The sequence below is a fragment of the Galeopterus variegatus genome, unplaced genomic scaffold, assembly GCF_000696425.1.
Source record: "Galeopterus variegatus unplaced genomic scaffold, G_variegatus-3.0.2 Scaffold9401, whole genome shotgun sequence".
NCBI classification, from domain to species: Eukaryota; Metazoa; Chordata; class Mammalia; order Dermoptera; family Cynocephalidae; genus Galeopterus; species Galeopterus variegatus.
Genome location: NW_007735512.1, coordinates 29895 through 44744, shown reverse-complemented (window position 1 = coordinate 44744; position 14850 = coordinate 29895). Strand labels below are relative to the sequence as shown.

Sequence of the window (14850 nt, the reverse complement as noted above, 5' to 3'; positions counted from 1 at the left end):
GCACGGAAAGTGAAATACCCCATATTCTCATGCATAAGTAGGAGCTAAAAAATAAACAAATAAATAAGAAAGAGAGATACAACAATCACAATAATACAGTGAACTTTTAAAAGGAGAGAACAGAACTGTGGTCACTAGAGGTGGGAAACAAGGAGTGGGAGCGGGGTTAGTGAGAAACTGGTGAAGGGTCACAAAGAATGATTACATTTTGCAGTGATGCAAATACTAATTATCCTGATTTGGTCATCACATAAGTATACTTGATATTCAGCTCTGTACCCAACAAATATGTATAATTGATTACATTTCAATATTTTAAAAAGTAGTAGTTTTTGGTTTTGTTTTTGTTTAAAGAAGGATTTTATGGAAGAGAGATTGAAAAGGAGACCTTCACGCTGCAGGCTCACTCTGAGGTAGATCAACGTCAGGAAAAAGTAAATGAGGAATGTAAGAATCAGGATATAATGTCCTTAAATTCCTCTTTGCCTGTGTAACTCCTGGAAAATCTTCCTATGTCCTGGGAGGTGTGGGTACCCCAGCATGAACAGGACTTATCTAGTCAAATACATTTATTTCTCAAATAGGTATACTGAGGTGAAAGTAGCCCAAGTTGACATAGTGAGTTGATGGTGGAACCTGGACTTAATCAAAGTCTCTTTTATTTCCAGTTTATTATTACTACAGCATCTTTGTACCTATGGGTTCCATGTCTGCCCTAGTTCTTCAGGACCCCCACTGTGAAACCTCCCCAATTATTTTTGTTTGTTTCTCAAAAGACTCATGTTTTATAGGTTCTTGCCCAAACAAAGCCCCCTCTGGGGCTTTCTACTAACTAGCTACAAGCTACTATGAATTCATTCTGTGTTAAAGTTGCCAGATTTAGCAAATGAAAATACAGGATGACCAGTTAAATTTGAATGTCAGATAAACAACAAATGATTTTTTAGTATAACTACGTTCCTTATATTGCATGGGATATACTTATACTAAAAATAACTGGACATCTTCTATTGTATTTGGCAATCCTATTAATCTGTGTTCCTCCCCATCCCAGGAGATCTGCTTTCTACTAACCGACAGGCTAATATGATCAAATAATTCTCAAGACTGGGTTAATATATGTCACTAAGTCAAAGGGTGAAATTTCAAACCAAAAGGGTGACGTGATCATAAGAACTTAAGGTACCATAGGGCCTTTGCTAATCTTTTAGGGGAACCAAAGTAATTATATACATTCTCTGACCAGAAAACTTAAAAGCTTAAAAAGGTAATATGTACCATTTTTTGGCATTCACTATATTATTGTTATTTGCTTATTCACTGAAATATATTAAGCAATAACTATATGAAAGTTCTCATGCTATACAGAAACAGTTCAATTAATTCTGATGTCCATGAAGTAGTGTTATTATTATTTCCTTTATGAAAAACTAGGTCTCACTGAAGTTAAGTGACTGAGTCAAGACCACACAGCTGGTAAGTGGTAGATCCAGGATGTGAAGTCAGGTCTAACTTCAAATGCTAAGTTTTCTACCACTCCATAACACTTCATCAAATCTTCACACTAGCTCATCTTAATCCCTACAGTGACAACAAAGCTGCCAGGTTGGTTGCATTCTTCCCATTTACCAGATGAAGAAACTGAGGATCCAAGATATACTGTAGTTGTAAGTGACCAAACCAGAACCAAAATCAAGATCACCGTGTTTGGGTTCATAATTCCCATTACTGAACAGTCCAGGCACTGTTACAAAATTTGGGGAGGATACAGGATTAGAATTCTGAAAAATAGGGGAAGGGGGATAAATTGCCACAAGTATTTACTCTTAGGGAGCCATACACTTTGGCTCAAGGAGCTCTGGTTAAGACTCTACTCCAAAATAATCTTCATAGCTTACCAGTGTCTGAAGTTCCACCAATAAAGATGCATACTTGGCTTAAAGACATTCTCTCTTTCCATTTCTTACTCCCCTTTCTTCTTCCTCCTCCTCCTCTCTCTCTCTTTCTCTCTCTCTCTCTCTCTGTTTTTGAAATGCATTTACTCCAAGAGTTACTATAGTAAGACATACATACAAGGGTACTTCAAAATCTTATGTAAAGATTCATATTATCTTTTAATTCTATTTTTCCACAAACTTTTTGAAATACCCTAGTAAGGGTCAGGAAGAGACATGTGAAAAATGGGGACTTGTGTAAATGGGGGAAGATCATTTGCTCATCTGGTTGTCCGGGAGTATCATAACATTCTAGGCTTGGATAGCACTAGAAGGAATAAGAGGAATCACTTTGTTAACCCAAAGTCATCTGAGATCATTTTTGCTTCTGGAGCACCAAGGCCCTACAATAGGGTCTACCCAGGCCCTCTGGAAAATATCGTACCTTCCATTTCTGTAATCAGTGGAATGAAGAAAAACTGCTCACTATTGTCTGGGGTTGCCCCAGGAGTGACTGTGGACAAACCAGCCTTCGGAGTGTGACAAATAAATTGCTGTGATTGTTCAGGTGTGGCCTCTTACCTAGGAGCGAGACAATGGTCAGTGTCTGGGTAGGACAGGGTACAGCATCATGGCAGAGTATAGGGCAATTGGGGGAGATCCAGGAACTGAATGTCCTAAACCTACCCTAATTCCCCATCTGACCTCAAATGAATCCCTTCCTCAGACTGGGTCTCAGTTTCCCCACCTGTGAACTAAGGGAATCTGTGGATCATCTCTAAGTGTCCTCTGCATACATTTTGTGTCTCTCTCTGGGTTGTGCCTAACTCCTTCCCCTCTTCTTTTCATTCCTGCAGGAACGTTCCTCTCCATAGCTCTGCCTTTTCCTGGAGTAATGTAGCTTTCCTGTTGCTGCTCTCCCTGTCTTTGGATCAGACTTCTGCATCGCTGGCCAACAAAATCAAACGTGGGTTCAGAAAAGCTGCAGCCACTCTTCCTTAGGAGGCATTCTTGGGGACTGAGGGTCAAACACGAGGCAAGAACCAGTGTCAGATGAGGATTTAGGGTCACAGAGAGCCACCCTTGCTGAACACCCTGGGCCCTCTAAATCCTTCCCTCACCTGTTCCCCCTGAATTATTTCCCTAACTTTTCCTGATATGTGTCTTTTTTGTGTTTAACTTTTTAAAATTAAGGAGTCACTAGGCGTGAGCCTGAGAAGAGAGGACCAACGAGGAAGCTATTGCAATAGTTGAGGAGGGAGATGAAATGAGGTCAGATGTTGATCTGAGGAAGCGGCAGCAAAGAGGTAGAGGAGGTGGGGTTTAGAGAGAGATTTGGGAGATAGAAATGACTGAGGTCCGTGACTGATAGGCTGCTGGGATGGCAAAGAGGGAGGAATGAATCTCTGGATTCTAATAACAGACTGGAACTGTTGATGCCAAATATCAAAATGGGGAACACAGAGTAAGGAGGTGCTGCTTAGGCATGGGAGACACTATTTCTGATTTAAACATGTTGGAACAGAGGTGCTTATGAGACAGCCAAATGGTGTTTTCCCTAGGCAGCTGGAAATAAGGGTCTTTAGTTTGAAATAGAGGATGGGTCTGGAGGGAGACATGGGAATCACAGTCGAGATTGTGGGAATAGATGTGATCACCCAGGGAGTATGTGTCAAGGAATGTCAGGAGACAGATGAGACCAGAACTTTGGGGATCATCCCTACTAAATGCAGAGGCACCCCTGGGGTGCATGGATCAGGGAGGAGACTATACACACAAGGTAAGTGACTGAGAAGCGCTAACCAGGGACAGGGGAGGTTCTAAGTGAGGATTCAAACTGACAATGGGGAAAGGAGCTATAATGACTGAAACGCAACTAAAGGCTTAAATGGCTCCTGGAAGCAGGAAGGAGGCTGGAGCCAATACTGGTGAGATGGGAGGTTTATGTTCATCTTCCCAAAGTTTCCCTTTCTATGCTTCTTTACCCCTTTGGAGGTGCTCCTATTTGACTTACTTGACTCTCTCTGAACTCAAACCTAAAACAATGGTTTCCAGGTAGTAGCCTGCCTCCTGGTGTCCAACTGCCTGCTTCAGGATCAGCCAGGGTCTTTTTAAAAAGTGACACCCATAGGCCTCACTTTTTTAGGGATTCTGATTCAATCCAGAGTTTTAAGACGTGCAGATGATTTTGATGTACACTCCAGATTAGGAACCATATGCTTCTCTTAGTGTCAGGCCATCCTTGGCAGTTGCATGAAAGGTGGAATGAAGGGTGAGAAAGATAGTGGGGAAGTACTAAAAGTTTCAGTGGCAAGTCCTCAGGGAAGACATGGAGCTTCTGAATTGAGTCCTGGATTGTGAGTCCCAGATCTGCCCCTAGGTCACTGTATTATCCTATCTGAATTCATTTTTTAAAAACCTATGAAACCGGAGATTGGTGCTAATGATAAATATGGTCCTTCCAATTCTAAAGTTCTGTAATTCCAAGACTTAATAGTATTCAAAAAGATCGTGTCTCTTTGATCATATGTCACTGGAGAGATGCTCAGTTGACAGCCATGGAGCCACATTCAACACAATTAACTATCCTTTGCTGCATAACAAATTATCTGTAGGTCAGAAGTCTGGCATGGTGCATCTGGATTCTATGCTCAGGTTCACACCAGGCTGAGATCAAAGTGTCAGCCGGGGTTGCAGTTCTCATTTGGGATTCAGGATCCTCTTCCTAGCTCACTGGTTATTAGCAACATAATTTCCTTGCAGTTGTAGGACTGAGGCTCCCATTTTCTTATTGGCTGTCAGCCTCTTGAGGCCACCCTCATTCCTTGGCAATTGGCCTTGACCTTCTTCAAAGCTACCAAGCGTGTTGACTCCTCATAGTTTGAATCTCTCTGACTTCTTTTTCTTTACCAACCAGAAGAAAACTCTGCTTTTAAATGACCCAACTGAATGGGATAATCACATATAATTACCCACTTAGATAATCTCTGTATCTTAAGGTCAGCTGACTTGTGACTTTAATTATATCTGCAAAATCCCTTCACAGCAGTGCCTTGATTAGCATTTGATTCAATAACTGGAGGACGGGAATCTTGGCGGGGTGCAACTTTAGAATTCCGCCTGCTTCAAGCACTGAAATCAGGAAGCCATGCCTTGCTCTAAAAATGAAAGGAAGCAACCCCATATCTACTGAGCTCTTGCCGTGTGCCAAGCACTGCGATAAGTGCATTATGGACATCATCCCACTTAATTCTTATAAGCAGCCTGTAAGGTTGGGGTGGTCACTTTCATTTTACAGGTGGAAAACTTATGACTCAGACAAAGGAGATACTTTCCCAAGATTATTTAGCTAGTTAGTGTTGGAGCCAGGCTCCCAAGCCAGGTCTGTTTGACTATAGTGCTCCTTCCACTCCACCATTTCTTCTCCCTTTAGAGGTAACTTAGAAGTTGTACAGTTGAACTCAGATTGGTCTTGAGTTCACCAGGAGTCAAGGGCCATAGTCAGACCTCCTGATGCCTATTTCCATGATGTTTCCACCACTCTTTACTAATTTCCCCTATCAACTAAGATACTGGAGGCTGAAGAATTAAGCAGTAAAAGTATTAGATTTAAAGAAGAGAATGGAGCTCCTGAATTTAAGGCAAGGGTCTTGGTCTCTACCTATCCCTCTGCCCTGGAATCTAAGATGCTTCTCTTTCAGTTCCTCCTGGTCAAAAATTCCTGATTCAGATTCATCTAAATGGGCTAAGAGTGGTGAGAGACAGACCTGGCCCCTAAATATAGGCACAAGAGCTGAGAATTGAAGGTAGAAGATAGGGCTAAAGGAATTTCACTGCTCACGTTTTCCATGGGAGGAGAAGAGCTAAAACTTCCAAGGGGTGTGAGTATGAACATTTCTTTCTTGCAGAGAAGCCAGGAGTGTGCCCCAAAGAGAGGCTCACCTGTGAAATTAAAGTTACAGAGTGGTGCAAAGTGGATTCGGACTGCCGTGGCTACCTGAAGTGCTGCTCTTTTGCCTGTGGAAAGAAGTGCATGGATCCATACCAAGGTAGTGGCATTTAGGTCGAGGGCAGAGGTGCCTGTTGAGGTTTCCCACTTCTTGCTCTGTGCAGAACTGGCTGAAAGATTCCTTTGGATAGCAGGACAAAGAGGCCAGGTTACATGTTTTTCTCATTCTCTAATTCAACTCCCAACCCTCCAGTACAAACCATGAGTCTAAGTGGGGTGGACATCAATTAGATAATATTGACAGCAGTCTTCTTTGGTCCAACATTGAATCATTCACAAATAACTAATAATTTACATATGCTCACAGTGTCAAGAAACCGTTGTTGGCACTGTGGCAAAATCAAGCCTCATCTAAGCAGATGCTGGCCTTGTCTTTGGACTCTTCAGCCTTCAAAGATGTTTTCTGATAAATCAAACTTCTGAGCCTCTAATCTACATGTGGAACTGTGCATTTTATAAAGATTCATTCATTCATTCAATGAATATCTGTTGTTAATGCCCTTTGGCCAGGAACCTGTAGTTGAACAAGCCAGGTTTTTACTCATTGCAGTGAGGGAGAATGTTCACCATAGACAACCATGAGGCATCTCAGTAAGAAGCTGTTAGAAAGAATCTACAATAGGATTTGGGCTTTGACTGCGTAATTTGGGGCAGTGTCTAAAAAAGTGAGCTTTGCTCTAGATTGGGTTCTGTTAGAAAGTAGGGTCAATTCTGTGACTGGGTATCTCAGTGAATTTTATCTATAGGGAGGGCAGACTACAGTGACGACAAAGCTGTGATTGGTACAGAAACATGTCACTCACATTGTCTAGGAGAGGGAGGTGTTTTGTATTTTGTGGGTTTCACAGTGATCTCATTTTTGTCTCACTTTATCATGATCTCAGAATGACCTTCTTGATGTGGATGTCCAGGGAGATTTTTTTTATGTCCAGCAGGGGAACAACATGGCTTAAGTGTAAGGGTCAGATCAGTTTTCAAACATCAGGGGCTGTTTTTTTTCTTCCTTGGTATTTCATTCCTTCTATGTACCAGGCACTTTATTAGACACTTTGGATATAGTTGCTGAATGAGTCTTGCCCTCCCAAAGCTCACAGCCATGGAAAAGAAAGGTACGCTCCAAAGTTTTCTCATATGCTCTTCATAATATACTTTGCAAGGAAGAAGTGATGATCAGAGGTGTTATACAGCATAGAATATTAGTAGTAGAGCTAGGACTAGGACTTTTTTTTTTTTTTTCACCATGTCTCTTTTTATGACTTGAATGATAACACTGTGGACTATGACAAAGGCTGAAGACCTGACCCTCCTTTTTTTTGTCTCTACTCTTTGTGTTCTTCTCTATTAATTTCCTGCCCTCAGAACCCTGTATGCTACCCTTAGACCCAGGAGGCTGTGAAAGTATTGTGCAGCACTGGTATTTTGACATTGAAAATCATCGCTGCAGACCCTTTTCATATAGGGGCTGCTCTGGGAATGCCAACAACTTCCTCAGCAGGGATGACTGCAACAAGGCCTGCCTGTTAGTTGGTGAGACCCATATCCCTGGCTGTCTGAGGACCTAGTTTAACTAGAAATAGCATGCTACTGCAGTTATAGGCTCAGGCTTTGAGGTTAAACTTACTTGGCTCAAGAATTTCCTCTGTCATTCATGGGTTGGGAGGCTTGGGGCCAGTCCCCTGCCTTTGTGAGATTCAGTTTTCTTGTCTATGAAATGGGGATAATAATAGTATTTACCTAAGGGAATCATTATGCCCCAAAATGATCTAGTACACATAACATGTTAAATTTTTGCTGGTGGGACCTGAGAGCCAAGTCCTACAAGTTGTATCTCCAGCCTGAATCTGACACCCAAACTCTAGTTGTCTACCCTGCACCGCCACCTGGATCTCACACTTAACCTGTCTTAAACTGAATCCCTTTATCTTCACTACCACACCCCAAACCTGCTCTGCCCACAGTTCTTCCCATCTTGGTTGGAAAAACTTCCAAATCACTCTCTTTCTCAATTAACATACATTAAGTTAGGAAATAATTTTAGTTATACCTTGAAAATAGATCCAGAATCTGACCACTTCTTATCACCTCCCAAGCTGCCACCCTAATCTGAGTGCCATCTTCTCACCCAGATTACTACAACAGCCTCCTAAAAGGTCTCCCTGCTCTTATCCTTGCCTTCTTACAGTCTATTCTCAGCACAATAGCCACAACAATTCTTTCAAAACGTGAGTCAGATCATGTCTCTCTTCTACTGAGACCACTGCAATGGTTCCCCATTTCAGTCGAAGTAAAACCAAATCCCCTAAAATGGCTTACGTGGATTTGTGTAGATTTCACGTAATAACCTCCATTTTATAAAGAAGGAAACTGAAGTCACTCATTAAGTGACAGGACTGGGACTTTACCTTGGGGCATCAGGCCCAGCACTCATTTTACCATATCCCATGATATGATGAGACGTTTCATTCCTCCACAGGCTACTGGAGATGGACAGGGTCAGGTGAATCAGTTTGCAAAAACAGATACTAGCTCTGAAGAGAAAGAAGGAAAAGCTGTTTGAAGGGTGATGAGATGGGATGGGGTTTAAAAACTCTAACATCTGTTCTTGTTTTAGTCAGGGAAGGAGAGTGCCCACACTTCCCTTTCAAGGGCCGTATGGAGTGTCCAGATTCATGTAAGAGTGACATTGATTGCTCTGAGAAAGAAAAGTGTTGTGAATCCAGGTGTGGCTTTGTTTGTGCTGACGCCTGGACGGGTGAGGACTGAGGGTATATCTCCCAAACTACTGGGCATATGACTGCTATGTCATGGAATGCAGGGTGTATTGAACCTCAGATGCCCCTTGGGTTGACCTTGAGGACCCTTGAGGATCTTTCATCTTTCAATGCCCAATCAGTGTTCTCTTGTTGACCTCCAGACCTCTGAAGACCATTGTGCTCTTCTTCAAAGTCAATCAGTGCATGGTATCAATCTCCATTCTTCCCCAAGGAAACTTATTTTTTCTGAGTGTCATTCTTCAATGACCTGCAAGGTGAAAATATCCACTGATTTTTTTTTAAATATATGTATGTGTAAATATGTATGTGTGCATATATATACACATATACATATATATGTATGTGTACACGCATACATGTATACACACACATATATATATCCATTAGGTGTATTCCTAATAAACCCTAATTTCTGCACAGAACTTTAGAGCATGTGCATCATATTCATATCCTGTAAGGTGGGCTGGGGAAAGACTGGTAGCAAATGCTGTTGGGGTAGAAGCCAGCTCTCCAGCTGCTAAGGCTGGTGCTCATTTCCCCATGAAGTCCCAGGGTTATCATTGTTTGAAGGTACAGCATAGTATGGTGACAAGAGTCAAGGCTTTTTAACCAAATTCAAATTTTCTACTGGCTGTTTGCATGGCGTTGGGCAACTCACTTCCCCCTGTATGGTTCTCAATTCCTACAATTTATAAAACAAGGAAGTTCTGGGTGCTTTCTAATAGTCCTTCCACCTCTGGTAGTCTAGGATTATATAACTCGAATCCATTAATTCTGTAGGGGCAGGCAGGAGATAAGTTAGAGATGGCAAGAATTTTTTGATGCTCCTTAAGTTCTTAGTCATAGAAAGTTGATAATCTGCCTCCTCCACTCTTTTATTACTGTAAGGGGAAGGGTACAAAGCTTCATTAATATAAAACCCTGTTTGAATTCCCAAGATTTCCCCTAATTTGTCTCAAATTATGACCAAGTATTTCAAGGTCAAGTGTCCTATTTTACCCCATAAAGTCAAATCAGGTTTCTGCCCACACAAGCCTTTGGTATGTGCCAAGATTGAGAAACCCAGGTGCCAGCGAGATAGCGATTGCCCATTGGCAGAGAAGTGCTGCTCACGTTGTGGAATGAAGTGTTTGGAACCCAAAAAATGAATAGTAAGTAGAAAATGTTATCATCAAAATGATTAATTATGAGTAGTATGATAAAAAGCTGTGAGTTTGTCTTGTATACAACTATCTTGACAAATTATCTTATTAAGTATAACAACATTTAATGAAGTTACTTTGATTTTATATATAATCATATCATCTAAAATGATGATAAATTTTTCTCTGCTTTTTTCCAGCTTCATGACTTCGTTCTCTTGTCTTCTTATACTATGTAGAACCTCTGAAAGAATGTTGAAAATAAAGGCAACGGCATCTATCCCTGTCTGGTTTCTTATTTTATTTTTATTCATTAACTTATTTAAGATATTTTAACATTTATTCGTACATATTCATGGGGTGCAGTGTATTGTTTCAATACATGCATATATTGCACAATGATTCACTTAGGGTTGATAGCATAGTTTTGTACCCTTTAGTGACCTTTATTCTACCCTCTACTTCTATGAAAACCACTTTTTTTTCCTTTTTTTTAGAATCCACATATGAGTGATATCATGTGGTATTTGTCTAGTTTTGTACCCTTTAGTGACCTTTATTCTACCCTCTACTTCTATGAAAACCACTTTTTTTCCCCTTTTTTTTAGAATCCACATATGAGTGATATCATGTGGTATTTGTCTTTTTTTGTCTGGCTTAGTTCACTCAACATGATGGTTTCCAGTTCCATCCATGATGCTGCAAATGTTAGGATATCAGTTTTTTAAATAGCTGGATAGTATTCCATTTTGTATCTATACCACAGGATTTTTTTATCCATTCATCTGTTGATGCACATTTAGGTTGATTCCATCTCTTGGCTATTGTGAGTAGTGCTGTGATGAACATGGGAGTGCAGGTGTCATTTTGATAAATTGATTTCATTTCCTTTGTGAGATAGCTGGCTCGTAGTGTAGATCTATTTTTAGTTCTCTGAGAAACCTTCATACTGTTTCCCACAGTGGCTGTACTAATTTACCCTCCCACCAGCAATGTAGGAGAGTTTCTTTTTCTCCACATCCTTGCCAGCATTTATTTTTTATCTCGTTGATAATAGCCATGCTATCTCATTGTGAGATAATATCTCATTGTAGTTTTCATCAGTCATCACTGATGATTAGTGATGTTCAGCACTTTTTCCTGTGCCTATTGGCTATTTGTATGTCTTTTTTTGAGAAATGTTCAGGTCCTTTGCCCATTTTTTAATTGGGTTATTTGTTTCTTTACTGTTGAGTTGCTGGAGTTCCTTATGTATTCTGCATATTAGCCCCTTGTCTGATGTGTGGTTTGCAAACACTTTCTCCCATTGTGTAGGTTGTCTGTTCACTTTGTTGATTGTGTCCCTTGCTGGGCAGAAGCTTTTTGGTTGAATGTAGTTCCGTTTATGTATTTTTCCTTTAGTTGCCTGTGCCTGTATAGTCTCACTCAAAAAAAGTGCTGCCCACTCCCATTTCATGTAGTGTTTCCCCTATGTTTTCTTCTAGTAGTTTCATAGTTTTCAGTCTTAAATCTAGATCTTCGATCTATTTTGAGTTGATTTTTATATATGGTGAGAGATGGGGGTCTAGTTTCAATCTTCTACTTGTGGATATGCAGTTTTCCCAAAACAATGTATTGAAGGAGCTGTTCTTTCCCCACTGTATATTCTTGGCATTTTTGTCTAAAATTAGTTGGCTGTAAGTGTGTAGATTTGTCTCTGGGCTCTATTCTGTTCCCTTGGTCTGTTTGTCTATTTTTATGCCAGTACCATGCTATTTTGGTTACTATAGATTTATAGTATATTTTGAAGTCAGAAAGTGTGATGCCTCCAACTTTGTTCTTTTTGTTCAAGATTGCTTTAGCTATACGGGGTCTTTTGTGGTTCCATACAAATTTTAAGACTTTTTCCTATTTCTGTGAAGAATGTTGTTGGTATTTTGATGGGATTGTGTTGAACATATAGATTGCTTTGGCTAATATGGACATTTTCATGATGTTAATTCTTCCAACCAATGAACATAGGATATCTTTCCATTTATTTGTGTCCTCAATATTTTTCATCAATGTTTTATAGTTTTCATTGTAGAGGTCTTTTACCTCCTTGGTTAAATTTACTCATAAGTATTTCATTTTTTTTAGTAGTATTGTGGATGGGATTACTTTCTTGATTTCTCTTTCAGCTATTTTGTTATTGGCGTATAGGAAGGCTGTTGAGTTTTGTGTGTTGATCTTGTATTCTGCCACTTTACTAGATTAATTTATTAGTTTTAGTAATTTTGGGGGGGAGTCTTTAAGGTTTTCTATGTATAGGATCATGTCATCTACAAATACAGATAGTTTGACTTCCTCCTTTCTTATTTGGATGCTGTTGATTACTTTCTCTTGCCTTATTGCACAGGCTAGAACTTCCAGCACTATGTTGAATAAGAGTGTGGAAAGTGGGCATCCTTTTCTTGTTCCAGATCTTAGAAGAAAAGCCTTCAATTTTTGTCCACCATGTATGATATTAGTGTGGGTTTGTTGTACATGGCATTTATTTGCGTTGAGGTACATTCCTCCTATATCTAATTTGTTGAGTGTTTTTATCATGAAGTGGTGTTGGATTTTATCAAATGCTTTTTCTGTATCTATTGAAATGATCATATGGGGTTTTTTTTCCTGTCGTTCTGTTAATATGATGTATCACATTTATAGACTAGCATATGTTAAACCATCCTTGCATCACTGGGATGAATCCCACTTGATCATGGTATATCATTTTTTTAATGTGTTGCTGGATTCTGTTTGCTAGTATGTAGTTGAGGATCTTCACGTCTGTGTTCATCAGAGATATTGGTCTGTACTTTTCTTCTTTTGTTATCTCTTTTTGGTGTGTGTGTGACCTTAGTGTTATAAGTTTGCACTCTAGCCAAATGCACTAATGGGCTAGCCCAATGAGAACTTATTTTTTTCATTTATAAACATTTATTATTTATTTTTTTTTACTTTTTACCAATCCCAAAGTATTTTGTTTTATTTTATTTTATTTCTTTGAATTTTTTATTTAACTAATTTGTTTTGTTTTTATTGGTTACTCATGGGGTGCAAAGCAAATTGTCACCACTCACACCTAAGATGTGATGACCAGATCCATACTGGCAACATGTCCACTACCACAAATTGTGATTATACCCTGTGTCCCCTACCCAATTTTTCCCTCAATTATCCCTGACCTCCCTCCCCATCCCCCTTTCCCCACTCCACTTTGTATACCTAGGTATGCTCTCTCCCTCTGCAAGTCCAACACACCACTGTGGTCTTTCCTTTCTTCTTTATCTCTTAGCTCCCACTTATGAGAGAATACATATGGCATTTATCCCTCTGTGCTTTGCTTATTTCACTCAACATAAGTTTCTCCAAGCTCATTCATGTTGTTGCAAATGGGAGAATTTCATTCTTTTTTATGGCACAGTAGTATTCCGTGGTGTATATATATCACAGTTTCCTTATCCAATTATCCATCGATGGACATTTAGGTTGATTCCATGTTCTGGCTACCGGGAACAGAGCTGTGATGAACATGGGAGTGCAGGTATCCCTTCGACATGATGATTTCCATTCCTCTGGGTATATACCCAGAAGTGGGATTGCTAGATCATATGGAGGATCTATCTTTAGTTGTTTGGGAAACCTCCATACTGTTTTCCATAGTGGTTGTACTAATTTACAGTCCCACTAACAATGCAGTTCTTTTTCCAAGTTTGGAATGAGAGTAATGCTAGCCTCGTAGAATGAGTTTGGAAGTATTGCCTAGTCTTCAATTTATTGAAAGAGTTTGAGAAGAATTGGTGTTAGCTCTTTAAATGTTTGGTAGAATTTGGCAAGGAAGCCATCTGGTCCTGGGGTTTTCTTTGTTGGAAGTCGTTCTGTTATTCCTTCAATACCATTACTCATTATTGGTCTGTTTAGGTTTTCTAGTTCTTCATGACTTAACTTTGACAAGTTATGTGTGTCTGAAAACTTACCCATTTCTTCTAGGTTTTCTAGTTTGTTTGCATACAGTTGTTTGTAGTAGTCTCTTATGATCCTTTGTATTTCTGTAGTATCACTTGTAATGTTGCCTTTTTCATTTCTGATTTAATTTCTATGAGTCTCCTCTTTTTTTCTTCACTAGTCTAGCTAAAGGTTTATTAATTTATGTTTATCTTTTCAAAAAACCAACTTTGTTTCATCAATCCTTTGTATGGTTTTTAATTTCTAATTCATTTATTTCTGCTCTGATCTTTGTTATTTCTCTTTTTCTACTGATTTGGGATTTGGTTTGTTCTTTTTTTTTTTTCCAGCCTCTTGGGGTATAACAATAGATTGCTTATTTGGAGTCCTTCTTTTTTGACGTAGGCATTTATTGCTATAAACTTCCCTTAATAACTTCTCTTGCTATATCTCATAGGTTCTGGGATGCTGTGTTTTCTTTTTATTTGTCTCCAGGAATTTTTAAATTTACTTCTTGATTTCTTCTTTGACTCATTCATTGTTTAGGAGCATATTGTTTAATTTCCATGGATCTGTACAGATTCTAGGGTCTCTTTTGCTGTTGATTTCTAGTTTTATTTCATTGAGGTTGGATAAGGTAGTTGATATAATTTCAGTTTTTAAAAATGTGTTGAGACTTGTTTTATGTCCTGATATATGGTCTATCTAGAGAATGTTCAATGTGCTACCGAGAAGAATGTACATTCTGCTGCTGTTGTATGAAATGTTCTATAAATGTCCACTAGGTCCAGTCAGCTTATAGTAGGGATTAATTCTGATGTTTCCTGGTTAATATTCTGTCTAGATGATCTGTACTTTGCTGAAAGTGGGGTATTAAAATCTCCATGTATTACTGTGTTGGAGCCAATCACTCCTGTTAGGTTCAATAGTAATTGCTTTATATAGCTGGGTGCTTTGGAGTGGGGTGTGTATATATTTAGAATTGTTATATCCTCTTCTTGAATTGATCCTTTTTTCAATATATAATGATATTCCTTATG

General features: G+C 39.4%; 1 protein-coding gene across 1 annotated transcript; it reads left to right on the top strand.

Moving 5' to 3' along the window:
• Window positions 1-354: 354 nt before the first annotated feature.
• WFDC8 (WAP four-disulfide core domain 8) lies at window positions 355-10139 on the top strand (the record flags this gene model as incomplete). The annotated part of the gene is made up of 7 exons (XM_008593608.1): window positions 355-490; window positions 2792-2901; window positions 5843-5983; window positions 7303-7470; window positions 8555-8695; window positions 9726-9868; window positions 10060-10139. Coding segments are annotated over 6 exons (836 nt in total), but the record flags the coding sequence as incomplete, so codon positions are not given.
• Window positions 10140-14850: the final 4711 nt, after the last annotated feature.